The sequence below is a fragment of the Hemibagrus wyckioides genome, linkage group LG22 (genome assembly GCF_019097595.1).
Source record: "Hemibagrus wyckioides isolate EC202008001 linkage group LG22, SWU_Hwy_1.0, whole genome shotgun sequence".
Classification (NCBI taxonomy): domain Eukaryota; kingdom Metazoa; phylum Chordata; class Actinopteri; order Siluriformes; family Bagridae; genus Hemibagrus; species Hemibagrus wyckioides.
In genome coordinates this window covers 21493683-21519221 of record NC_080731.1, presented here as the reverse complement: position 1 = coordinate 21519221, position 25539 = coordinate 21493683, and the positions used below count along the sequence as shown (strand labels likewise).

Below are 25539 nucleotides of genomic sequence, written 5' to 3'. Positions count from 1 at the left end.
GAAAAATTTTTCAGGATATTCTCTTTTTTATTTTTGAGATGCACCTGTATGAAGGCTGAAAACAATTGTAACAATTAAAAAATTAAAGTAAAAATATGAAGGTCTAGCTAAAACATTATTATAATGGTAATTATGCAAATAATATGAAAAGACAAATATACATCACGTGATGCATTCCACATATTCACACAATTGTCTGTCATATATATATATATATCGCATGTGAAATGAATGTAGAATTGGATTTATATTATATTTATTTAAATGCAGGTTTTTATGATATCTCTGTTGTGAATGCAGTTGAACTGACCCACAGTGTGTCTGTGAGACTGCAGCTGAATAAAGTTGGGCGGGTTTGAATGAAAGATGGCGGCCGTCGCAGCAGCGGGATGTCAACACTATGTCCGCAAGTGTTTATTAAAAGTAAGTTCTGTTTTATTTAAACTCACTCTCTCTGAATAAATATCACACGTGTGTGTGTGTGTGTGTGTGTGTGTGTGTGTGTGTGTGTGTGTGTGTGTGTGTGTGTGTGTGTGTGTATAAACGCAGTGCAGGAGTAAATGAGCTAGGAGAACTTTTAGCCTGGTTAGTGTTAGCTCGCTTGTTTACATTAGCGCTGTTTACTGCGGGCTTTATTTCTCTTTTTATTTATTATAGAATTAATTTAAAACTGATTTAATGATATTAATAAACAGTAATTTTCTTCCGTTGGGGTTTTAAACAGGTTTGATTATGTTCGCGATTAATAACGTTAACAAGACGATGAAGAATTAGAGAACAAACTAATACACATTCTCTCTCTGTCTCTCTCTCTCTCTCTGTCTGTGTGTGTGTCTCTCTCTCTCTCTCTCTGTCTGTGTGTGTGTCTCTCTCTCTCTCTCTCTCTGTCTGTGTCTCTCTCTCTCTCTCTGTCTGTGTGTGTCTCTCTCTCTGTCTGTGTGTGTCTCTCTCTCTGTCTGTGTGTGTGTCTCTCTCTCTGTCTGTGTGTGTGTCTCTCTCTCTGTCTGTGTGTGTGTCTCTCTCTCTGTCTGTGTGTGTGTCTCTCTCTCTGTCTGTGTGTGTCTCTCTCTCTCTCTCTGTCTGTGTGTGTCTCTCTCTCTCTCTGTCTGTGTGTTTCTCTCTCTCTGTCTCTCTCTCTCTGTCTTTCCTGTCTGTCTCTCTCTCTTTCTGTGTGTGTGTGTGTGTTTCTCAGGCTCCATGCTGTAAGAAGTTCTATGTGTGTCGGCTGTGCCATGACGATGTGGAGAGTCACACACTGGACCGTTTTGGGGTGAAGGAGGTGAAGTGTGCCGTGTGCGACTGCGTGCAAGAGGTGAAGCTCAGAGTCTGAGGTGTAGAGGCAGCGGATCACTGCATGTGTACAGTAGCTCCTGCTGTTGCCTGTGAACCGTGATGAAGCTGAGACACAGGTGTGTGTGTGTTGTCCAGGCTCAGTAGGTGTGTGTGTGTGTGTGTGTGTGTGTGTGTGTGTGTGTGTGTTGTCCAGGCTCAGCAGGTGTGTGGAGGCTGTGGAGTGACGTTCAGCGAGTATTACTGCCAGATCTGTCACCTCTATGATCGAGACAGGAAGCAGTTCCACTGTCAGCCGTGTGGCATCTGCAGGTGAGAGGAGCTCTGACGCGGCACTGTGTGTTAGCGTTAGGCACTGAAACACACACACACACACACACTTCACTAGCTCAAGTGCATTTTGAGCTTAAAGATCATCCCGCTAACTTTCCCCCTGTCTCTTGGCTGTAGGATCGGCCCGAGGGAGAAGTTCTTCCACTGTGAGAAGTGTAATCTGTGTTTAGCCAACGATCTCCAGGGCAAGCACAAGGTAGGAAAAGCTTCTGATCCTTGTCCACTGTGTTAGATATCGAGTAAACACTCGCTGACCGCTGTTTCTGTCGTCAGTGTGTCGAGAATGTGTCGAGGCAGGACTGCCCTGTGTGTATGGAGGACATTCACACGTCCAGGATCGGAGCTCATGTCATGCCCTGTGGTCACCTGCTGCACAAGTCAGTGTGCATTCAACACATTAACACACACACACACACTCACACACACTTACTGTTTTATCACTCATCTTACCCATAATTCTCTCATACTGAACAAGTTTCAGTTCAGTAGTGAGAGCTCTGAGGGTCACTGTGTTTGTAGTGAGAGCTCTGGGGGTCACTGTGTTTGTAGTGATAGCTCTGGGGGTCACTGTGTTTGTAGTGAGAGCTCTGGGGGTCACTGTGTTTGTAGTGAGAGCTCTGAGGGTCACTGTGTTTGTAGTGAGAGCTCTGAGGGTCACTGTGTTTGTAGTGAGAGCTCTGAGGGTCACTGTGTTTGTAGTGACAGCTCTGAGGGTCACTGTGTTTGTAGTGAGAGCTCTGAGGGTCACTGTGTTTGTAGTGAGAGCTCTGAGGGTCACTGTGTTTGTAGTGAGAGCTCTGAGGGTCACTGTGTTTGTAGTGAGAGCTCTGAGGGTCACTGTGTTTGTAGTGAGAGCTCTGGGGGTCACTGTGTTTGTAGTGATAGCTCTGAGGGTCACTGTGTTTGTAGTGAGAGCTCTGGGGGTCACTGTGTTTGTAGTGATAGCTCTGAGGGTCACTGTGTTTGTAGTGAGAGCTCTGGGGGTCACTGTGTTTGTAGTGAGAGCTCTGGGGGTCACTGTGTTTGTAGTGAGAGCTCTGAGGGTCACTGTGTTTGTAGTGAGAGCTCTGAGGGTCACTGTAGTGAGAGCTCTGAGGGTCACTGTAGTGAGAGCTCTGGGGGTCACTGTGTTTGTAGTGAGAGCTCTGAGGGTCACTGTAGTGATAGCTCTGGGGGTCACTGTGTTTGTAGTGAGAGCTCTGGGGGTCACTGTGTTTGTAGTGAGAGCTCTGGGGGTCACTGTGTTTGTAGTGAGAGCTCTGGGGGTCACTGTGTTTGTAGTGATAGCTCTGAGGGTCACTGTGTTTGTAGTGAGAGCTCTGGGGGTCACTGTGTTTGTAGTGAGAGCTCTGGGGGTCACTGTGTTTGTAGTGAGAGCTCTGGGGGTCACTGTGTTTGTAGTGAGAGCTCTGGGGGTCACTGTGTTTGTAGTGAGAGCTCTGGGGGTCACTGTGTTTGTAGTGAGAGCTCTGGGGGTCACTGTAGTGAGAGCTCTGAGGGTCACTGTGTTTGTAGTGAGAGCTCTGGGGGTCACTGTGTTTGTAGTGAGAGCTCTGGGGGTCACTGTGTTTGTAGTGAGAGCTCTGGGGGTCACTGTGTTTGTAGTGAGAGCTCTGGGGGTCACTGTGTTTGTAGTGAGAGCTCTGGGGGTCACTGTGTTTGTAGTGAGAGCTCTGGGGGTCACTGTAGTGAGAGCTCTGAGGGTCACTGTGTTTGTAGTGAGAGCTCTGGGGGTCACTGTGTTTGTAGTGAGAGCTCTGGGGGTCACTGTGTTTGTAGTGAGAGCTCTGAGGGTCACTGTGTTTGTAGTGAGAGCTCTGGGGGTCACTGTGTTTGTAGTGAGAGCTCTGGGGGTCACTGTGTTTGTAGTGAGAGCTCTGAGGGTCACTGTAGTGAGAGCTCTGGGGGTCACTGTGTTTGTAGTGAGAGCTCTGAGGGTCACTGTGTTTGTAGTGAGAGCTCTGGGGGTCACTGTGTTTGTAGTGAGAGCTCTGGGGGTCACTGTGTTTGTAGTGAGAGCTCTGGGGGTCACTGTGTTTGTAGTGAGAGCTCTGGGGGTCACTGTGTTTGTAGTGAGAGCTCTGGGGGTCACTGTGTTTGTAGTGAGAGCTCTGAGGGTCACTGTAGTGAGAGCTCTGAGGGTCACTGTGTTTGTAGTGAGAGCTCTGGGGGTCACTGTAGTGAGAGCTCTGGGGGTCACTGTGTTTGTAGTGAGAGCTCTGAGGGTCACTGTAGTGAGAGCTCTGGGGGTCACTGTGTTTGTAGTGAGAGCTCTGGGGGTCACTGTGTTTGTAGTGATAGCTCTGAGGGTCACTGTGTTTGTAGTGAGAGCTCTGAGGGTCACTGTGTTTGTAGTGAGAGCTCTGGGGGTCACTGTGTTTGTAGTGAGAGCTCTGGGGGTCACTGTGTTTGTAGTGAGAGCTCTGGGGGTCACTGTGTTTGTAGTGAGAGCTCTGGGGGTCACTGTGTTTGTAGTGAGAGCTCTGAGGGTCACTGTGTTTGTAGTGAGAGCTCTGGGGGTCACTGTGTTTGTAGTGAGAGCTCTGGGGGTCACTGTGTTTGTAGTGAGAGCTCTGGGGGTCACTGTGTTTGTAGTGAGAGCTCTGGGGGTCACTGTAGTGAGAGCTCTGGGGGTCACTGTGTTTGTAGTGAGAGCTCTGGGGGTCACTGTGTTTGTAGTGATAGCTCTGGGGGTCACTGTGTTTGTAGTGAGAGCTCTGGGGGTCACTGTGTTTGTAGTGATAGCTCTGAGGGTCACTGTGTTTGTAGTGAGAGCTCTGGGGGTCACTGTAGTGAGAGCTCTGAGGGTCACTGTGTTTGTAGTGAGAGCTCTGGGGGTCACTGTGTTTGTAGTGAGAGCTCTGGGGGTCACTGTAGTGAGAGCTCTGAGGGTCACTGTGTTTGTAGTGATAGCTCTGGGGGTCACTGTGTTTGTAGTGAGAGCTCTGGGGGTCACTGTGTTTGTAGTGATAGCTCTGGGGGTCACTGTGTTTGTAGTGAGAGCTCTGGGGGTCACTGTGTTTGTAGTGAGAGCTCTGGGGGTCACTGTGTTTGTAGTGAGAGCTCTGGGGGTCACTGTGTTTGTAGTGAGAGCTCTGGGGGTCACTGTGTTTGTAGTGAGAGCTCTGGGGGTCACTGTGTTTGTAGTGAGAGCTCTGGGGGTCACTGTGTTTGTAGTGAGAGCTCTGGGGGTCACTGTGTTTGTAGTGAGAGCTCTGGGGGTCACTGTGTTTGTAGTGAGAGCTCTGGGGGTCACTGTGTTTGTAGTGAGAGCTCTGGGGGTCACTGTGTTTGTAGTGAGAGCTCTGGGGGTCACTGTGTTTGTAGTGAGAGCTCTGGGGGTCACTGTGTTTGTAGTGAGAGCTCTGGGGGTCACTGTGTTTGTAGTGAGAGCTCTGGGGGTCACTGTGTTTGTAGTGAGAGCTCTGGGGGTCACTGTGTTTGTAGTGAGAGCTCTGGGGGTCACTGTGTTTGTAGTGAGAGCTCTGGGGGTCACTGTGTTTGTAGTGAGAGCTCTGGGGGTCACTGTGTTTGTAGTGAGAGCTCTGAGGGTCACTGTGTTTGTAGTGAGAGCTCTGGGGGTCACTGTAGTGAGAGCTCTGAGGGTCACTGTGTTTGTAGTGAGAGCTCTGGGGGTCACTGTGTTTGTAGTGAGAGCTCTGAGGGTCACTGTAGTGATAGCTCTGGGGGTCACTGTGTTTGTAGTGAGAGCTCTGGGGGTCACTGTGTTTGTAGTGATAGCTCTGGGGGTCACTGTGTTTGTAGTGATAGCTCTGGGGGTCACTGTGTTTGTAGTGAGAGCTCTGGGGGTCACTGTGTTTGTAGTGAGAGCTCTGGGGGTCACTGTGTTTGTAGTGAGAGCTCTGGGGGTCACTGTGTTTGTAGTGAGAGCTCTGGGGGTCACTGTGTTTGTAGTGAGAGCTCTGGGGGTCACTGTGTTTGTAGTGAGAGCTCTGGGGGTCACTGTGTTTGTAGTGAGAGCTCTGGGGGTCACTGTGTTTGTAGTGAGAGCTCTGGGGGTCACTGTGTTTGTAGTGAGAGCTCTGGGGGTCACTGTGTTTGTAGTGAGAGCTCTGGGGGTCACTGTGTTTGTAGTGAGAGCTCTGAGGGTCACTGTGTTTGTAGTGAGAGCTCTGAGGGTCACTGTAGTGAGAGCTCTGGGGGTCACTGTGTTTGTAGTGAGAGCTCTGAGGGTCACTGTAGTGAGAGCTCTGAGGGTCACTGTGTTTGTAGTGAGAGCTCTGGGGGTCACTGTGTTTGTAGTGAGAGCTCTGAGGGTCACTGTGTTTGTAGTGAGAGCTCTGGGGGTCACTGTGTTTGTTTGTAGTGAGAGCTCTGGGGGTCACTGTGTTTGTAGTGAGAGCTCTGGGGGTCACTGTGTTTGCAGTGATAGCTCTGAGGGTCACTGTGTTTGTAGTGATAGCTCTGAGGGTCACTGTGTTTGTAGTGAGAGCTCTGAGGGTCACTGTAGTGATAGCTCTGGGGGTCACTGTGTTTGTAGTGAGAGCTCTGAGGGTCACTGTGTTTGCAGTGATAGCTCTGAGGGTCACTGTGTTTGTAGTGATAGCTCTGAGGGTCACTGTGTTTGTAGTGAGAGCTCTGGGGGTCACTGTGTTTGTAGTGAGAGCTCTGAGGGTCACTGTAGTGATAGCTCTGGGGGTCACTGTGTTTGTAGTGAGAGCTCTGGGGGTCACTGTGTTTGTAGTGAGAGCTCTGGGGGTCACTGTGTTTGTAGTGATAGCTCTGAGGGTCACTGTGTTTGTAGTGAGAGCTCTGGGGGTCACTGTTTGTAGTGATAGCTCTGGGGGTCACTGTGTTTGTAGTGAGAGCTCTGGGGGTCACTGTTTGTAGTGAGAGCTCTGGGGGTCACTGTGTTTGTAGTGAGAGCTCTGGGGGTCACTGTGTTTGTAGTGAGAGCTCTGGGGGTCACTGTGTTTGTAGTGAGAGCTCTGGGGGTCACTGTGTTTGTAGTGAGAGCTCTGGGGGTCACTGTGTTTGTAGTGAGAGCTCTGGGGGTCACTGTGTTTGTAGTGAGAGCTCTGGGGGTCACTGTGTTTGTAGTGAGAGCTCTGGGGGTCACTGTGTTTGTAGTGAGAGCTCTGGGGGTCACTGTGTTTGTAGTGAGAGCTCTGAGGGTCACTGTGTTTGTAGTGAGAGCTCTGAGGGTCACTGTGTTTGTAGTGATAGCTCTGAGGGTCACTGTGTTTGTAGTGAGAGCTCTGAGGGTCACTGTAGTGATAGCTCTGGGGGTCACTGTGTTTGTAGTGAGAGCTCTGAGGGTCACTGTAGTGATAGCTCTGAGGGTCACTGTGTTTGTAGAGAGAGCTCTGAGGGTCACTGTGTTTGTAGTGAGAGCTCTGAGGGTCACTGTGTTTGTAGTGAGAGCTCTGGGGGTCACTGTGTTTGTAGTGAGAGCTCTGGGGGTCACTGTGTTTGTAGTGAGAGCTCTGAGGGTCACTGTGTTTGTAGTGAGAGCTCTGGGGGTCACTGTGTTTGTAGAGAGAGCTCTGAGGGTCACTGTGTTTGTAGTGAGAGCTCTGAGGGTCACTGTGTTTGTAGTGAGAGCTCTGAGGGTCACTGTGTTTGTAGTGAGAGCTCTGAGGGTCACTGTGTTTGTAGTGAGAGCTCTGGGGGTCACTGTGTTTGTAGTGAGAGCTCTGGGGGTCACTGTGTTTGTAGTGAGAGCTCTGAGGGTCACTGTGTTTGTAGTGAGAGCTCTGAGGGTCACTGTGTTTGTAGAGAGAGCTCTGAGGGTCACTGTGTTTGTAGAGAGAGCTCTGAGGGTCACTGTGTTTGTAGTGAGAGCTCTGGGGGTCACTGTGTTTGTAGTGAGAGCTCTGAGGGTCACTGTAGTGAGAGCTCTGGGGGTCACTGTGTTTGTAGTGAGAGCTCTGGGGGTCACTGTAGTGAGAGCTCTGGGGGTCACTGTGTTTGTAGTGAGAGCTCTGAGGGTCACTGTGTTTGTAGTGAGAGCTCTGGGGGTCACTGTGTTTTAGGTGGAGATGATATTTGATGGATCTTTTCTGAATTTGGAGCAGCCGTGGGAATCGGCCTGATTCGTCTCGGCAGCCGGTATTTGTGGTGTTCCTGTGGATTTGTAGAATGGATTTACAGAATTGTGTGTGGATGATTTCAGCTGGGTGTTTATCCCATTGTGTAAAGTTTTGGTGTGTCAGTGGCCCCTCACTCCCATACAGCAGAATAGGTTGAATTATTGATTTCAAATTCAAATTTTATTTGTCACATACAAAATCATATATGGTACGATATGTAGTGAAATGTTTATTACGACTGTCCTACATTTTAAGAAGAATATAAAGTAAAGTGTGTGAACAAGAAAAGTATAGGGATATAGGTAATAAAAATATATATGGAAAAATAGGAAGAATAAAAACTATCTTAGTAGAGATTAAAGACATGATAAATTATGAAAAACACCAATAGTTATGTAAAGCCGATTGTGTATTGGACATACATATACAAATATATGTGTGTGTGTGTATATAATTGTAATGACAATCAGTAACGCGGTATGTAAAGTGTCGGTGCAGTACGCACACACAGATGTGCAGTGGGTGTGGTTATTGTGTGTGCAGAGTAGTGCAGAGTATACAAGCAGTGCAATTTGTGTGTGCAACAATCAGCTGAGGTAGAATGTAATGTTCATGTGTGGGGTAAGTCTAGAAAGTCCTGGTACTAGGTGTTCTGGTTGAGGGCCCGAATGGCCTGCGGGAAGAAGCTCCTCCTCATTCTCTCTGTGTTTGCCTTCAAGGAACGGAAACGTTTCCCTGACCGCAATAGTGAGAAGAGTCCATTGTTGGGATGACTGAGGTCCTTCATTATCTTCCTGGCCTTGGTCCAGCCCCGCTTGCTGTATATTGTGTCCAGGTCAGGAAGCTCGGTGTGGATGGTACGCTCGGCTGATCGCACCACCCTCTGGAGAGTTTACCTGTCCTGCTTGGTGCTGTTTCCAAACCAAGCTGTGATACTTCCCATCAGGATGCTCTCAATGGTGCAGGTGTAGAATGTCTTTAGCACTTTTGAGGGCAGTTTAAAGTCCTTCAGGTGTCTGAGATGATAAAGATGCTGTCAGGCCTTCTTCACCAGGGTATTAACGTGACAGGACCATGTCAGGTCCTGCGTGATGTAAACACCTAGGTACTGGAAACTGTCCACTCTCTCCACTGGGGACCCGTTGATGGTGAGGGGCTGGTAATTCCTCTCCTGCTTGGTGCTGAAGTCCACTATCAGCTCCTTAGTCTTGCTGACGTTCAGGAGGAGATTGTTGACCTGGCACCATGTCTCCAGGTTTTTAACCTCCTCTAGATAGGCCGTCTCGTCGTTATTGGAGATCAGGCCCACCACCACAGTATCGTCCACAAACTTCACGATGTTGGTGGAGCTGGAAGTGGCCACACAGTCGTAGGTATACAGAGAGTACAGCAGGGGGCTCAGAACACAACCCTGGGGGGCTCCAGTGCTGAGGGTGAGTGAGGGTGAGACATGGTTGCCCAACCGTACCTCCTGAGGTCTGTCTCGCAGGAAGTTGGAGATCCACTGACACAGGGATAGGCTAAGGATGGCCCAGGATCTCCAACTTAGTGGTGAGTATGGAGGGAATTATGGTGTTAAACGCTGAACTGTAGTCAACAAACAGCATTTTGACATAATTCCCCCTTCTGCTGTCCAGATGGCTCAGGGCTGCATGATGGAGGTGTGCGATGGCGTCCTCAGTAGATCGGTTGGGACGGTACGTGAACTGTAGCGGGTCCAGGGTGTCAGGTAGGGAAGAAGTGATGAAGTCTCTGATGAGTCTTTCGAAGCACTTCATCACTACTGAGGTCAGGGCCACTGGACGGTAGTCGTTCAGGCAGGCGGGCTGGGGTTTCTTGGGGACCAGAACAATGGTGGACCGTTTGAAGCACGTCGGGATTATAGACTGATCCAGGGAGAGGTTGAAGATCTGTGTACACAGGAGCAAGCTGGTCAGCACAGGCCTTCAGGACCCGACCTGTGATGCCATCTGGTCCTGCTGCCTTCCTGGTGTTCACTCTCCTGAATGCCTTTCTCACGTTGTGCTCCGAGATGATGAACGTGTTTTCCTCTCCAGCATGCTCCACGTGTGTGCTGCCTATAGCACTGCTAGCACGATTAACACTGTTAGCATTGTGATATTAGAATAATTTGATCCGGATTGAATTGGATTGTATTGGAATTGGGATGTGGATCTGAATTTGTTTTTTGATGGTGTAGAACGCCCTGCATGCGATCTCGGTCAGCTCATTCACTGCTGGAACTTCCTGTGGAACTCCGTTTCCTAAGTAGCTGTACTCTTTACAGTTTTCTATTTTGTGTGTTCCTATGGTGAACTGTGTTGTGTTTCCGTGACATCTGGATCTTTTCTGAAAGATAATAGTTTTGGTCTTTTTGAGTTTGATGGTCAGGGCCCAGGTCTGACAGTACTGCTGCAGCAGGTCCAGGTTCTGCTGTAGACCCTGAACACTGGGGGACAGCAGGACCAGGTCATCTGTGTATAGCATGACTTTGATCTCTGAGTCATGTAAAGTGACTCTCTCTCTCTCTCTCTCTCCTTCCCTCCTCCCTCTTTCTCCCTCCCTCCTTCCCTCCCTTTCACTCTCTCTCTCTCTCTCTCTCTCTCTCTCACACACACACTTTCTGCTTTATTACTCATCTTTACCCATAGTTCTCTTACACTGAACAAGTTTCAGTTTCTCTCTCTCTCTCTCTCCCTCCCCCCCTCCTTCTCTCTCTCTCTCTCTCTCTCTCTCTCTCTCTCCTTCCCTCTCTCACCCTTCTTACACGCACGCACACACACACTTTCTGCTTTATCACTCATCTTTACCCATAATTCTCTCACACTGAACAAGTTTCAGTTTCTCTCTCTCCCTCTCCCTCCTTCCCTTTCCCCCCCTCTCTCTCTCTCTCTCTCACACACATACATACATGCTTGTTTATGGTGATTTTTGTAAAGAACATATTTTGCATTTAGTTTTTATCTAACACCTGTGTGATTGTACACTTCTACATGAGCGTGTGTGTGTGTGTGTGTGTGTGTGTTTGTAGGACATGCTTTGAGCTGATGTGCAAAAACGGGTGAGTCCAGTGTGATTGTGTTACTGGTTTATACTGCAGTAATATATCATAATACTGTTACCAGATGAAAACCGTCACGTGTGTGTGTGTGTGTGTGTGTGTGTGTGTTTCAGTGCCTATCGGTGTCCTCTTTGCATGCACTCGGCGTTAAATATGGAGGAGTACTGGGAGGAGCGGGATATAGAGATCGCTCAGTCCCCTATGCCACCAGAGTTCAAGAACCGGAAAGTAAAGGTATTCGCTCATGGTTAATGGTGCAGGTTTAGCAGCTCGTTAGCGTGTTAGCCTGTTTTTTAGCCTGTTGCTCCATCAGTGTGAGTGAAACCTGAAAATGCTTTAAACATTTATTGATCAAACCGTGACAAGAGGCAGCATGTGTCTTCATTGTGATGTGATCCAGACTCACTGGCACTTCAATCCACCGCCCTCAAACTTGTGAGCCTGCAGAAAAGTGCTTTTTACACATCATTAGCGTCTTTAAGAAGAGGAGGATTCTGTCTTATGTCTCTGATCATGGTGAAAGATGGACAAGATGATTATAAATGTGTTTAGATTTTTTTTAGAGTCTTTACACAAACTATCAGACCGTATCACCTGTTCACTTTAGTGACCTTCACTCCCTTTGTGTGTGTGTGTGTGTGTGTGTGTGTAGATCCTGTGTAATGACTGTCAGCATCGGTGTACTGTAGACTTCCACGTCTTGGGGATGAAGTGCAGCGGCTGTGGCTCCTATAACACCTCACAGGACTGAATCATCATCATCATCAAACTGAGACTGAAATGCATCACTCTTTTCATCCAGCTTATCATCTCCTGTTCCCTTCTTCCTTCCTCCTCGATTTGACTAACAACCGGCTTCATCGTTATCTGAAACGTTGTCCTGTTCAGCCGGAGTTTATTTCCATCTCCTCTCTCTCTCTGCCTGTCTGTCTCTCCCTCTCCTACCTTGTGCAGAACATCTGGAGTGAAAGCAGTTCAGTCATCCTGAGCATGTGGTGTAGAGCTGAGTAATAATATTTACAGCGTGTGCTGGATATACAGTATAACTGCTGTGGAAATGATTCATGAGGAGGATTCAGACATCTCCTGCATGAGCTAACATAAAAACAACAGAAACCTAAGCTAACTGTATAGTCATTGTGATAAAGCTAAACTCATCTCCAGTGAGTTCAGTGACAGACATGACCCAAAATAAAGACGATAGCTCAGTAACAGCCTGTACCTGAAGTACATCATGAACCTGTGTTTCATCCTAAACCTTTTCATTTTAAACATAACCCAGTCCTTTTTGGAAGATCTTGAATTGAGAATGTTTAAGAAGCTGGCCATCGCACCATATTTCCTGTCTTTGTGTGATTATTTTCAGCTTATAGGTCTGATGTCATTTGTGAATACAGATGAAGACATGTATGGATAAATATTAATAGTAATAAAAAAAACCACAGGAATTCATGCTGTTTCACACAGTCTGTAAATTATTCAATGTAAATAAAGCAGATATTGTTTTCATTTTAATTCCCCATTATTGAGTTCTAGAGTGAGTGGAAACTTGCATTAGAACCTGATTAGCTTACTCTGGTTTCCTCCCACAGTCCAAAAACATGTACATTAGGTTGATTGGTAATTCTAAATTGCCCACAGGAGTGTGTGTGAGTGTGTGTGTGGTTGTCTGTCTATATGTGGCCCTATGGTGGACGGGTGACCTGTCCAGGTGTACCCCTGCCTTTCACCCAATGTGTGCTGGGATAGGCTCCAGCAGATAAGAAATAGGAAAAAAGCGGGTATAGACAATGGATGGATAGTCTACTGTGTTAGCCCAGATGCTAACAAGCCACCTCTACCAAGGACTGCCACACAAAATGGTGGCCATCTTTTTCTCTTCCCCGCTGTTCGTTTATTCATTGTTAAGTTTTCGTTTTGTTTTGTGATTATAGTTAAACGTCTGTATAGTTTGTGTCCATGGTCTGCTTATGACAGGGGTGGGCCGTCAGGTCCAGTAAGTCCTTCTCTGCTGGCCTCAACAGCAGTGATCTGAATCACTGACTTGCATTTTAATATATTTAATATATTTTTCCATGAATGTGTATTAAATTATTCCCAATAGTCTATTCTCTACATTTCATAGCTTTTCTCTTGGTTGCGCTGCTTCCAGTAGTGTATATTTATGTTGAGTATTTATCCACTCATATTTCAGATAGTGGATGACATCACGTGTTGCCCGGCCTTCAGGCCTTCAGAATCAATAGTGCAGGCGCCCGGAGCTTAAAATAAGTGGCAATGAAACTGTTCCATTAACCAATCAGATTTGGAGTTGGCGTCACTGAGGCCATCTAGCAGGCGTACGATTACACCAGCAATTTCCAGTCCTTTGACTGGATAACTGGAGTAGTCAGAGGCAGCAAACCAAACCACACATATATATATATATTTTAACTCACAATGGCTGACAGAGGAGAAGAAATCGATTTGGTCGTGGACATCCTTACAAATGCATTTTCAAGGCAGACTTTTCAAGAAAATTCTTTTGATTCTTCAACATAGTTGGTGAGCTTTTTGAAGAACCATTTATAGTTTGCCTTCATTCCAGATCCCCGGGGTGGACTGTGGGTTTTTTTTCTGTAGTGAAAGGAAACTTGTGAGACAGCTGTAAATGTGTTTTTTTTGTTATATGTAATGTAATTCATGTTCTCTATAAGAGTCTGTGACACAGCGCACTGTTATACAGTGTTTCTATATTCTCTGCATCTCATTTCGGATGCTGTGTCCTCCGGAGATTGCAGTTTGCTGCATACGGCATCAAGAATGTCTTTATTGAGAAAAGTAACCGTAATAAAATGGACTATTCCATGTGAGGTGTGAAATACTGTATAGACCAATTTCTTTTTTACTTTGTTATTTAACGGTTGATTAGTATCTATTGCTGTGGCGTCATTATGGTATAGAGGTGGATTAATTCAGGAAGGACACCAGTGAAGGCCTAGGTGTGAAATGCACGGCCCACTTTGTCTACTTCATTGATTAAAAATGTATTTAACTTAATATTTCCTAACGGCTCTTAATGGAACAGATTCTCCAAGTTGTAGAAATTACTGTGGATGAAGATGGTGCGCATTATTCTAGGGTTCAGATATACAGTGTTTTAAAATGCTAACATTTCCTGCTGTGTTTTTCAGTACTGTCATTTTGATGAGATGGCTCCCAGAAGAAAGCCGGACACCATGGTTAAAGGGGTTTTGGACCTTGCCTATTGGTTTACAGCAAAATCAAGCACATCTTTACTGTTAGCCTTAACTCTATTTTTTGTTCAATGGAGTCACAAGGAAATTTCATCTCAAATAACTTTCAAAAGCCATGCTCAAACAGCAGCAACTTTATTTCACACTGCAAAGGAAGCTGGACATGACCTCACATCCTGTGGCTGAGAGGAAATCAGAGTTGAGACTAAAATCAGCAGGGAAGTGCATTGAACTCCAGAGGTCTTTATCTCTAGCGGACCTCCGGGTTCTCAGGGTCTGACGATCTGCTGTTCTGGTGTGTGGGTGTAGTCTCTGCTCTGTTCGACAGATCCCGCAGACTAGTCTCCCTCACGATCGGTCTTGCTTGCCTGCACACACACACACACACACGCGCATGTTAATGCTTACAGTATTAAAGGTAATAGAGAGTTCTGAGTAATGGTGTTTGTTATTAGATAAAGGAGAAGCTAAACTTTATTTGTAATTATTTGCACTGGACATTGGACCATGTGACTAACGTCCTGTAAAAAGTCAGGTTACACAACTTTAAAAAAAAAAAAATAAAAGATTCATCAGTGAAAGGGAAGAACCATGAAATCACAAATGCACCAATAAGCTGCTTGTTACAACCAGCTTTGCTGTGACTAGCAACAGATCTGATCGTTATAAAAGTACTAAATTGCTCATTATTCCTGCAACGCTCTCAGAACATGTATTAACTCTTAAGTGACTTATTCAGCAGATAATAGCATCATCTGTAGCATGCTCTACCTCCGATTTGCAGCCTTCTTCTTCCGTACGATCCCGACAATCACGCCGAGGACAATGACCCCCACAGCCAGTCCCACGGCGGCGTAAAGAACTGGCCCCTGCATCATCCCTCCAACCTCAAGCTCACAGCTCTCTCCTCCGTAACCCAGTGCACACTCGCAGCTCATCTGTCCGTCCCTCAGCACACACTCGCCGTTCCCGCTACACATCCTGGCCTCACACGACTCCGAGTCCACACCTTCCACCTTCACGTCATTCGAGTCAGGCTTGGGAGATTTAGGACTGTCCACCGCATCAGGAACAAACGGATGAGAGGATTTCGGAGACACGTTAATGCTGGAGTCCATGTTCTTCACTAAAACAGGGCCATCAGAAGCTTTTGGACCTGGTGGAAGTGGAGATGTGGAGTTGGTATGTACTTTTGGTTCAACACCTTCCACAGATTTATCTTGAACACCTAAAACCAAAAGGAGGGGAAAAAAATGGATCACAATGGAAAGCAGCACCATTTAACAGTCATGAAAAGCTGGTGAGAAAAATTAAGGCAAGTTGAATAAACAATTCAACTTTTGTGAAGGCCAAGTACCGATTTTTAGACATTTCCTTAAACCATAAAGAGGAACCCAGAATAAGGCAGGAAAAGGAAGTGACATCAGGAGTTCACTAAACCCTGCTGTTAGAAATCTGAATTCATGTATTCTGCGTTTCCCTGAAGGTTATCCAGGTCTTATCAAACGGAATCTAAAACCTTAAACAACAATTTCAGAATATTTTAGGGCAAAGTTCTGAATAAAATGTGAAAGCCAATCAACATGAGATTTCCTTACAGATCTCATCCGAGTCATCTGGACAGTCCGGATTGCCGTCGCAGAACTGCTCCAGACGTACACACTGGTCTCCACGGAGACACGGCATGGTGCCTTGTTGGCATTGTGGGTCGGGGGCACAGCTCATCTCAGTAGTGGTGATGAAACCCCGCCCACAGCGGCAGGTCCTCCCACCATTAAACGGCAAGCAGAGCTGACTGCAGCCACCATTTCCTCTAGAGCACAAATTAGTGTCTAGAAACACACAGCAGGAGAGGGTGGGACGTCAGCACTTCGGTATGTTCAGCAGTTTTGGATCATAATGATGTCCTTTATGTTTTATATCAAAAAGGTTAAACCTCTTCAGACAAGATCCATATTTAAAGCTATTAAACCAGGGTGTAGATAGATAAAGAACTCAGTCACCGTTCTGTCTGGATTTGCTGAAAGCCTTGACGTCCAGCACTTCCTCTTTCACCTTAAACCACATTGTCGCTGTCTGATGATCCTCACTGAACCAGCACTTTGTTGAATCTGGAAAAGACACCGTAACGTCAGACTGATCTTCAAACTACTACATTTCTAGTTCAATCAGCAGAATAGACATGAAGGCTCGTGGTACCAGTCTTTGTGAGCCAGACAAGGACATTGCTGGCTAAAGTGAACGCGATCACAGGCTCCTCACTTCTGAGAACTTTATGTTCAGTTCCATCAGTTCTAACAGAGTTGATGAGCCCTAGACCTGCAGCACGAACACAGAAAATTAGCTTACATAATGTCTGATAAATGTTCTCTTGTCCAGCAGAAAACATGACAGCAGTGCAACCCTGAGGTGGTACACTGCTTTAACATGCTTTCTGATACAAACTTGTCTAGTACACTCACTAGTGTCAACCCAGTAAAGCCTGGTCCCATCATTTGACAGGCTTAGAGAGACCGGATTAATGGCTCTGTCCCAAACCACAGTGTGGTTCCCTCCATCCATGTAGGTGCACTCCAGACGAGTTCCTGTTCCCCGCAGCTCAGAATTACTGAAACACAGCCGCCCAGTTGGAGGGTGCAGAGTGACAGAGTGCACCATGCCCTTGTCAACAATCAGGGCAGTGTGTGCTCCATCTGCTGAGGTCACACACACTCCAGGTTGATCTCTGGAGCTCCAGAACACGTTTAGTGTGATATAATCCACAGCCATGGCTGTTATCGAGCCCTTCCTCAGCTTAAACAGCGTTCCATGCCAGGTTACTGCCTCCTTCAGTTTAAACAGGCCCAAAGAACCGGCAGCTGCGTCACGGACGTAGAGCATCTGCTCCCTCAGGACCAGGTCCAACGCTGAAGCTGCCCTCACTTCAGGAAGCTCAAATCTCTGATGCTGTGGCCAGTCCTGAAGACCAACCCCTGATCTCCTGCTGTGCATAAAGACCTAAAATCCAGATACAACCAGATTCACGTAAATTAAAAAAAAAAAACAATACATTTCAATAAAATGAAATGTGTGTGTTTACACCTGTGATATTGAAGTATTGGACATGAGCATAAGGAAGGTTGCATCTCCTGGTTTGGAACACGTCTGTTCATCATCCAGCAGGAGTTGAGAAGGACATTTACACACTGCACTCTGTCCAGGTGCCAAGACACACAGGTGAGAGCAGCGCTTTAACACACACGGGTTCTCGGCACTCGGCTGCAGCAGGGCATGCATCACCTGTTTAAACACAATACACTGGTTTTATAGGGACCTTCTGACAAGGAATTCCCCAGTGTTCCCAGACTGCCTGGTCCTCTCAAACATTTCACTAGCATTCCATAATTAAATCCACTAGCTAGCTTTCCATGAGGTTAACACCTTACAACGTCCATCTTCTCTAGTGTTACAGGACTCAGGCAGCTTACATCACATCACCCCAGTGAGATTTCAGTGTGGTGGTGGAACTAAACAACCAAACCCTCTTAAATCTGAGCTGAACTTGTGTGTGGAGGAACAAGACAGCACCATGAGGTCACTTAGAAGTACTTACCTTGAGCCCAAGCGGCTGGCTGAGCCGTTTGAGCAGAACCTGTTGCTGCTTTCCAGTCACCTTCTGAGCCTTCTGAATGGTTCTTCTGCCTGTGTCAGTCCAGTAAACCAAATCTTCAAACACTGCTAAGGAGAATGGACTGCGAGTCTCCATCAGTTGCAGGATCTTCAAGATACAAATGTTTGAATCTCAGAACTAATTCATCGCTAGGCAGATATTAAACTAGCAACTGCTCAGCTCACTTCCAGGTGTCTGAAATTTACCTTAACATCATCTCCATCCAGCGTGGCTGAGCCAATACAGTGCAGTTTCTCATCGGTCCAGTAGATCCGGTTCTGAAGCAGATCTACTGCTAAACCCACGGGCCAGCGCAGAGAACGACGCACCAACACTCGCCTGTTTGAGCCGTCCATCCCTGCTCTCTCAATCTGAGCTTCATCGCCCATTTCTGACCAGAACATCACGCTGATACAGGGATATACAGTGACCATGTTACTGACAGGAAAAACATCTTGTCTGTTCTGACTTCCTCTAAAATTTCCCACAAGAACTATAAGACAGAACATGTGCTAGATTTGCTTATTTCTATTATATAGTAAGACTTTACCCTTTTTGAGGTAGCAGAGCCAATGAGCTCAGTTCGTCTACACCGTCTACAATGACCACAGGCTCCGCCCTAAAACCAACCAACCCCACAGCATTTATTTGTCCTTCCCTTCTGTCTGTCCAGTACAGGTTCCGCCCCACCCAGTCCACTGCTACGCACTCTGTCCTGACTCCTACAAGGACAAAAAAAAAAAAAAAAATCCTGTACCACATCTTTTTAATTGTTTAAAAGAGGAGTCCTGCTGATCGTAGGTGTTGGACCACACCTTGGATCAGCGTTCCTCTACTCGTCTGGTCCAGCGTAGTCCACATCACAGCCTCAGCGTCCATATTTATCCAATACACTTTCTGCTCCTTCCAGTCATAATCCAGAGATGGGACAGGCTGCTTCTCAGTGGTGAGAACATTCTGGGTTGAGCTCCTGAGGCTGATGAGGAAGACGTCGGACTGTATTGAGGCTAACAGGTACGCCACACCTGAAACCACAGAACAGGACAAAAACAGCTCATGAAACCTGTATATGGGAGAGAAACATTTTATAGTCTCTTATGTCCAGTAGCTTTTTTGTAACGGGTAACTGTCCAGTCAAGCCTAAAAACCTTGCAGTAATCAGCATAAAAACTACCTTCTCAATTCTTTGCAAGATGTCGGGGGGGATAATCTAACAGACTGCAGTTCAACAAACTGACCACTAACTCCTTTTTCAGAAGATATTCATGTACATTCATCTGCTTGCAATCCCCCACAATGCACAGGGACACTGTACCAGGTGATGCATGTGGTGCATGTCCACAGCAAATGGTGTGTAAATGACTCCTGACACATTACAACCCACATTCCTCTTTACCTGTAATCTTACAGCTGTGTCCGTCAGGGTCCAGAACGTAACCCTGATTACAGGAGCACTCGTACGAGCCATCTGAGTTTTCACAGGTGTGATCACACACATCTGGAGTCTTCACACACTCGTCCACATCCACACACTCCGCACTGTCAGCCACCGGCTCGTAGCCTTTCCTGCACCAGCAGCGCTACACACAAACACACTTATTAAAATTACAGTCACAGGTAAAACAGGACATTAAACACCACTCAACTATAGTGAGTTACACTCAGCTTTAAGATTAAGAGTCCAGAGTAAAGGAATTTGATTTGGAGTAAACGGAGCAGGAGGCTTACTGTTCCTCTGGGTGTGCTGTAGCAGCTCTGCGCACACTGTGATTGGTCAGAACATGCGTCACTCTTGCAGTCTCCACCCTCGTCAGATTGGTCTGCACAGTCAGCAGCACCGTTACAGAGGAGTGAAGGGTCCAAACACTCTGAACTGTCACACTGGAACTGATCAGGAGGGCAAGACACAGGTTCACCTGTCACACACACAGTTAAACATGGCTTAATGTTCAGACGAGTGAAGGGTTTGGTCAGCTTGTAAAACTGGTAACATGACCACTCAGAGGAAGAGTCAAACAGATTTAGTTGAAATGACAATAACTGATATGAAAGATAATAGGATATTAATACACAGACTATTTGGACTCGATTGCTGAGTTGATTGACAAACAGGGTGGAGGACTGACTCGAGTGTTCTGACTCACATCCAGCCTCATCGCTCTGGTCTCTGCAGTCTCTGGTGCCATCACAGCGCCAGCTCTGAGGAACGCACTGAGTCTGAGATGCACACAGCCACTGAAACTCCCCACACTGCACTGCAGACTCTGTACAGTTCTACACACAGACAGGAGGTGAGTACTGGACAAACATGAAGGTGAATGTGCAACACTCTGTTCCTCAGGGTGGACATGAGGGTTACCTGTTCATCTGACATGTCCTTGCAGTCATTCTCTCCATCACAGAGCCACTCCTGCAGCACACACTGCTGGTTGTCTTGGCATCGTCGCTGATCGTCAGCACATGTGACCTGCGAGATGCACCCGTCCTCATCCGAGTGATCTCTACAGTCTGACGAACCATCACAGTGCATGCTGATGGACACACACTGACCACTTCGGCACTGAAATTCTACACTGCTGCAGCTCCCCTTGCCTGGACGGAGAGAAAAAGGAGCTGAAAAGGATGAACTGGAAACATTCTAAAACCAGAACCAAGAGCGGTGTGTTACCGCAGTCAGCTTCATCGCTGCCGTCGTCGCAGTCAGCTTCTCCGTCGCAGATAAACTGTTCAGAGAGGCAGCGCTTTTTATCGCAGCGATGGATGCAGCCCTCAACCGGGTTAAAGCAGTCCACCTCATCTGATCGGTCCTGGCACTGTGTTACACCGTCACACAACTGCTTCTTCTCTATACACATCATACCATGAGCACACTGGAACTGCCCTGAGATATAAACACACACACAGGATTAACGATGTTTAACATATTAACATAACTATGTTTACAACAAAACTGAGATCTGAGCCGGTGTTCCATCCTGCAGCTACTCCAAAACCAGGCCTGACTGAAATCATGTTAAACTGAACAACGTTCTTGAAGCCACTTTGTGTTTTCATGCGTTTGTGAGCTAAGCTTCGCTAACCATGAATCATTCCAGACTCACCGACGCTGCACTCCGTGGCACAGTCCTCTTCATCAGAGCCATCATTACAGTCTTTCTCTCCATCACACACATGGATGTAAGGTACACACTGCAGGCCGTCTTTACACCTCCTGGTGCCAATCGAACAGTGCAGAGGCTTCTCGGCACTGAAACTTCTCCCTACTGAGAGAAACACCACCACCATGTGAAGATCAGGAACTCTGGATTGCTCATATGCAGGTGGAGAAGTCAAGGTAAACATTTAAAGTAGTTTAAACACTACGAGGTGCATATATTAATTAATTGGTCACTTGAAAGGACAGGGCCCCTGGTGATGATCTCCACCAAAGGTCTGGTGTATCTGCTGAGGTTCATTCATTATTCGAGTTTAATCAGTTACTGTTCAACTGTAAAGAAAACTCCAGCCCTTTGCAGACCTTATCAGACACACACACACCCACACACGAGCGGGCGTCTGGAGTGCGCGTGTGCGAGCGGGCGTCTGGAGTGCGCGTGTGCGAGCGGGCGTCTGGAGTCACACACACGCGCACACCAGACGCGCGCGCACACCAGACGCTCGCTCGCGCGCGCGCACACCAGACGCTCGCGCACACATGCGCGCGCACACCAGACGCTCGCGCACACATGCGCGCGCACACCAGACGCTCGCTCGCGCGCCCGCACACCAGACGCTCGCTCGCGCGCCCGCACACCAGACGCTCGCTCGCGCGCCCGCACACCAGACGCTCGCTCGCGCGCCCGCACACCAGACGCTCGCTCTCACCAGACGCTCGCTCGCGCGCCCGCACACCAGACGCTCGCTCTCACCAGACGCGCGCGCACACCAGACGCGCGCGCACACCAGACACTCGCTCACACACACGCGCGCGCACACCAGACACTCGCTCACACACACGCGCGCGCACACCAGACACTCGCTCACACACACGCGCGCGCACACCAGACACTCGCGCGCACACCAGACACTCGCTCACGCTCACACCAGACACTCGCTCACGCACACACCAGACACTCGCTCACACACACACCAGACACTCGCTCACACACACACCAGACACTCGCTCACACACACACCAGACACTCGCTCACACACACACCAGACACTCGCTCACACACACACCAGACACTCGCTCACACACACACCAGACACTCGCTCACACACACGCCAGACACTCGCTCACACACACGCCAGACACTCGCTCACACACACGCCAGACACTCGCTCACACACACGCCAGACACTCGCTCACACACACGCCAGACACTCGCTCACACACACGCCAGACACTCGCTCACACACACACCAGACACTCGCTCACACACGCTCACACACGCCAGACACTCGCTCACACACGCACACACGCCAGACACTCGCTCACACACGCGCACACACGCCAGACACTCGCTCACACACGCACACACGCCAGACACTCGCTCACACACGCACACACGCCAGACACTCGCTCACACACGCACACACGCCAGACACTCGCTCACACACGCACACACGCCAGACACTCGCTCACACACGCACACACGCCAGACACTCGCTCACACACGCACACACGCCAGACACTCGCTCACACACGCACACACGCCAGACACTCGCTCACACACGCACACACGCCAGACACTCGCTCACACACGCACACACGCCAGACACTCGCTCACACACGCACACACGCCAGACACTCGCTCACACACGCACACACGCCAGACACTCGCTCACACACGCACACACGCCAGACACTCGCTCACACACGCACACACGCCAGACACTCGCTCACACACGCACACACGCCAGACACTCGCTCACACACGCACACACGCCAGACACTCGCTCACACACACGCCAGACACTCGCTCACACACACGCCAGACACTCGCTCACACGCCAGACACTCGCTCACACGCCAGACACTCGCTCACACGCCAGACACTCGCTCACACGCGCACACACACACACGCGCACACCAGACACTCGCTCACACACACACACTTCAGACGCACTTTCTGTCTTTCACACACACACACACACACACACACTTCAGACTAGACAACGGTACATGGTAGATGAACATCAGTAAGTCAATGACCGACACACCCTGTATTACAGAGGAGGGAGGTGGTGCATTCTGGGTAAAACTACCCATCAAATACAAATGCATACAAAAACAGCTCAGTCTTGGGTTAGCTCTAGTGCACGTGAAAGGAAAGACTTGATTGTGATTCGGAACAGAGCATTGAAGAGCAGGCACAAAGACTTTCACAGTTCAGCCATGATCTCACGTGCTCTGCGTCCTGCTCAAACCCCAACACTTAAAAAACGAGAACAGGTTTATTTCTAGACTCGATAACCAAACAAAGAAAAACAAAACTTTTTCTGTGCAATCAGAAAGAAACCATGCTAATGCATGATGTGTTTTCTAAAATACTAAACACTAAGCCTTGTGTTTCTTCCTACTAATTAATTAAGTTAATTAATGAAGCCCTCGAGTATCTTCCACCTGATTGGACAGGTCCTGAACGTGGCGTTAGGGTGAAGCGCTGCAGCTCACGCGCCGTTCATTTTAATTCGATATCTTCACACACTGAGCTTCTAACATGAAGATGGACACGTGGACACGTGGACACGCGAGATACACCGGGATTGAGGCTGTAATCTGACCTGGGAGAAGTGCAGACAGAGTCCAGAGCGCCATGCTCAGCGTCCACCACACCCGCAACACCCGCACCGCCCGCATGGCTGCAAACGGAGGCCCGGCGCACGCGCTGCTCATTTATAGGCTCCCGGCCGCACGAGCCGCCCTGCGCACACCGACATTGTGTCATAACTCAGTTAATAATTACTCTAACGGTTAGTTCCGGGGGAAAATATCAGAGGTTTGGGGGATTTCTAAAGCACATTTAATTCCTTAAACCTTACATTCTTGTTTGTTTGTTTTTTTTTTAACTTGATCTGTTTCACAGGGAAATGTGATGCATAGAACCTGAACATACTCACGCGCATCTGTTACCTGGAAAAGGTGCATGTATATAGTGTACCTTAAGCTTTATAGTGTAAGCTTACCTTTAACAGAGACACTGAAGGTACTTTCAAAATATTTCACGTGCGTTTGTAAATGTTTATTAACATGTTTTAGTCACCATTACACTAATATGTGGGTGATGTAAAGCTGCGTCTGAACTCAGTGCAGGTTTGGTGCCATCTGGTGGCCAGAACCATGAAGTGCAGCTACTAATATACAGACATACCGTGAATGCAGCACTAAAATCTCTTTAGTGTTTAGTATAAAAGATTACATCTGGTGTATATACTGTTGATTCGTGTAATATAAACTTTATTATTATTACTATTAATATTATTATTATTATTATTATTATTATTATTATTTGTATTTTACAGTACAGTAGTAAAGGCTCCTAGGCTTGTTACTTGAACTATAATGTTTGCGTTTTTTGATGTGGACAATGAATAAGAGCAGAACCAAGAACCATGTTTTCGTGACCATTACACTAATATGTGGGTGATGTAAAGCTGCGTCTGAACTCAGTGCAGGTTTGGTGCCATCTGGTGGCCAGAACCATGAAGTGCATCTATTAATATACAGACATGCCGTGAATGCAGCACTAAAACCTCTTCATGGGATAATCCTCATAAATATATATAAATAAATAAATATATAAATATAAGATTATATCTAGTGTATATATACTGATGATTCGTGACTAACACATAATATGATCTTTATTATTATTATTATTATTATTATTATTATTATTATTATTACATTTAACCTTGGCATAGTTTATTTGTATCCTACAGTAGTGAAGGCTGAAAGGTTTGATCTGTAATGTTTGTGTTTGTTGATTTGGACAATGCATAAGAAAATCTGCATGATAGATCAATAAGATGGATAGACAGACAAGTTGTTGATCTTGCTTTTGTTCTCTTTACTAGCTCCAGATATTAAGTCATGAACTGACCCTAGATGAGGACGTGTGATGCTCTTAAGAAGAACAGGGGTTGAACCAGAGGTCTTCAAGCTCCATCTTCCATCAAGAGATCTCCAGAATTCCTGAGCTTTCATCTAGAAACACCTTCTCCTGTTTTCTCCCACTATACTCAGGCACACTAGTTCCTACTCCTGCCCTCCTGGTAAAGTTCCTCTTCTGTCATTTTTACCTGGCTGCTGAGGTACGACCCATATCATCACCCACAGTATACTGACCCTGGTGTAACTAACACCGTGTATTCCTCTCACTGGACATGAACACACACTCAATATAAACTGGACGACATCTTTACACTGCATTTACACACATGAATTAAACACACACTTCTATAATGATATGATGTGGAACACTGTTGTGGATATAACCATGTTTAGGTCAGTATTTACATTACAGTACAGTACACACGTGCTATCTGGCCGTTGATCATAAATATGAGGACCCTTGAGAGTCTAGAAAAATAGTGTTAATAGTTGTAGTAGTGCAGTGTGAGTGTTATCACCTGTCACACACAGGTGAACTATTGTACAATATTAGTGTGAATGATCTCCTGTAACGTTCTTTGTGACACCGAATCTGAACAAGTCTTTTGGAGGATGAGCTCCACTGAGTGAGTGAGACAGAGTGTCCATGATGAAGAGCAGTTTGTTCAGTGACCTCCTCTTCCTCCAGTTTGTGTCCAATGATGGATCCAGCTTTGCCAATTAGTTTGTTAATCCTGCTGGCATCTCTAGCGCTGATGCTGTCCACAACACAGTAAATGGTACTCACAACCACAGACTGGTAGAAGATCTCCAACATC

At 47.2% G+C, this 25539-nt stretch overlaps 2 protein-coding genes across 2 annotated transcripts; one reads left to right on the top strand and one right to left on the bottom strand.

Moving 5' to 3' along the window:
- Positions 1–332: 332 nt before the first annotated feature.
- Positions 333–12246, top strand: rchy1 (ring finger and CHY zinc finger domain containing 1). The gene is made up of 8 exons (XM_058375434.1): positions 333–423; positions 1193–1312; positions 1487–1602; positions 1741–1819; positions 1897–2000; positions 10708–10737; positions 10851–10971; positions 11390–12246. The coding sequence occupies exons 1-8, from the start codon at positions 367–369 to the stop codon at positions 11486–11488; spliced, it is 726 nt and encodes a 241-aa protein (XP_058231417.1). The 5' UTR covers positions 333–366; the 3' UTR covers positions 11489–12246.
- A 1713-nt stretch (positions 12247–13959) lies between these two features.
- Positions 13960–23580, bottom strand: lrp13 (low-density lipoprotein receptor related-protein 13). Its single transcript, XM_058375433.1, has 18 exons — positions 23392–23580; positions 20724–20885; positions 20291–20503; positions 19982–20214; positions 19767–19896; positions 19351–19538; positions 19019–19202; positions 18438–18647; positions 18173–18344; positions 17829–18030; positions 17566–17730; positions 17055–17252; positions 16436–16970; positions 16173–16292; positions 15977–16084; positions 15572–15805; positions 14745–15201; positions 13960–14341 (listed from the first exon to the last, which is right to left on the bottom strand). Exons 1-18 carry the CDS (start codon positions 23501–23503, stop codon positions 14224–14226), a joined length of 3741 nt encoding a protein of 1246 aa, XP_058231416.1. The 5' UTR covers positions 23504–23580; the 3' UTR covers positions 13960–14223.
- Positions 23581–25539: the final 1959 nt, after the last annotated feature.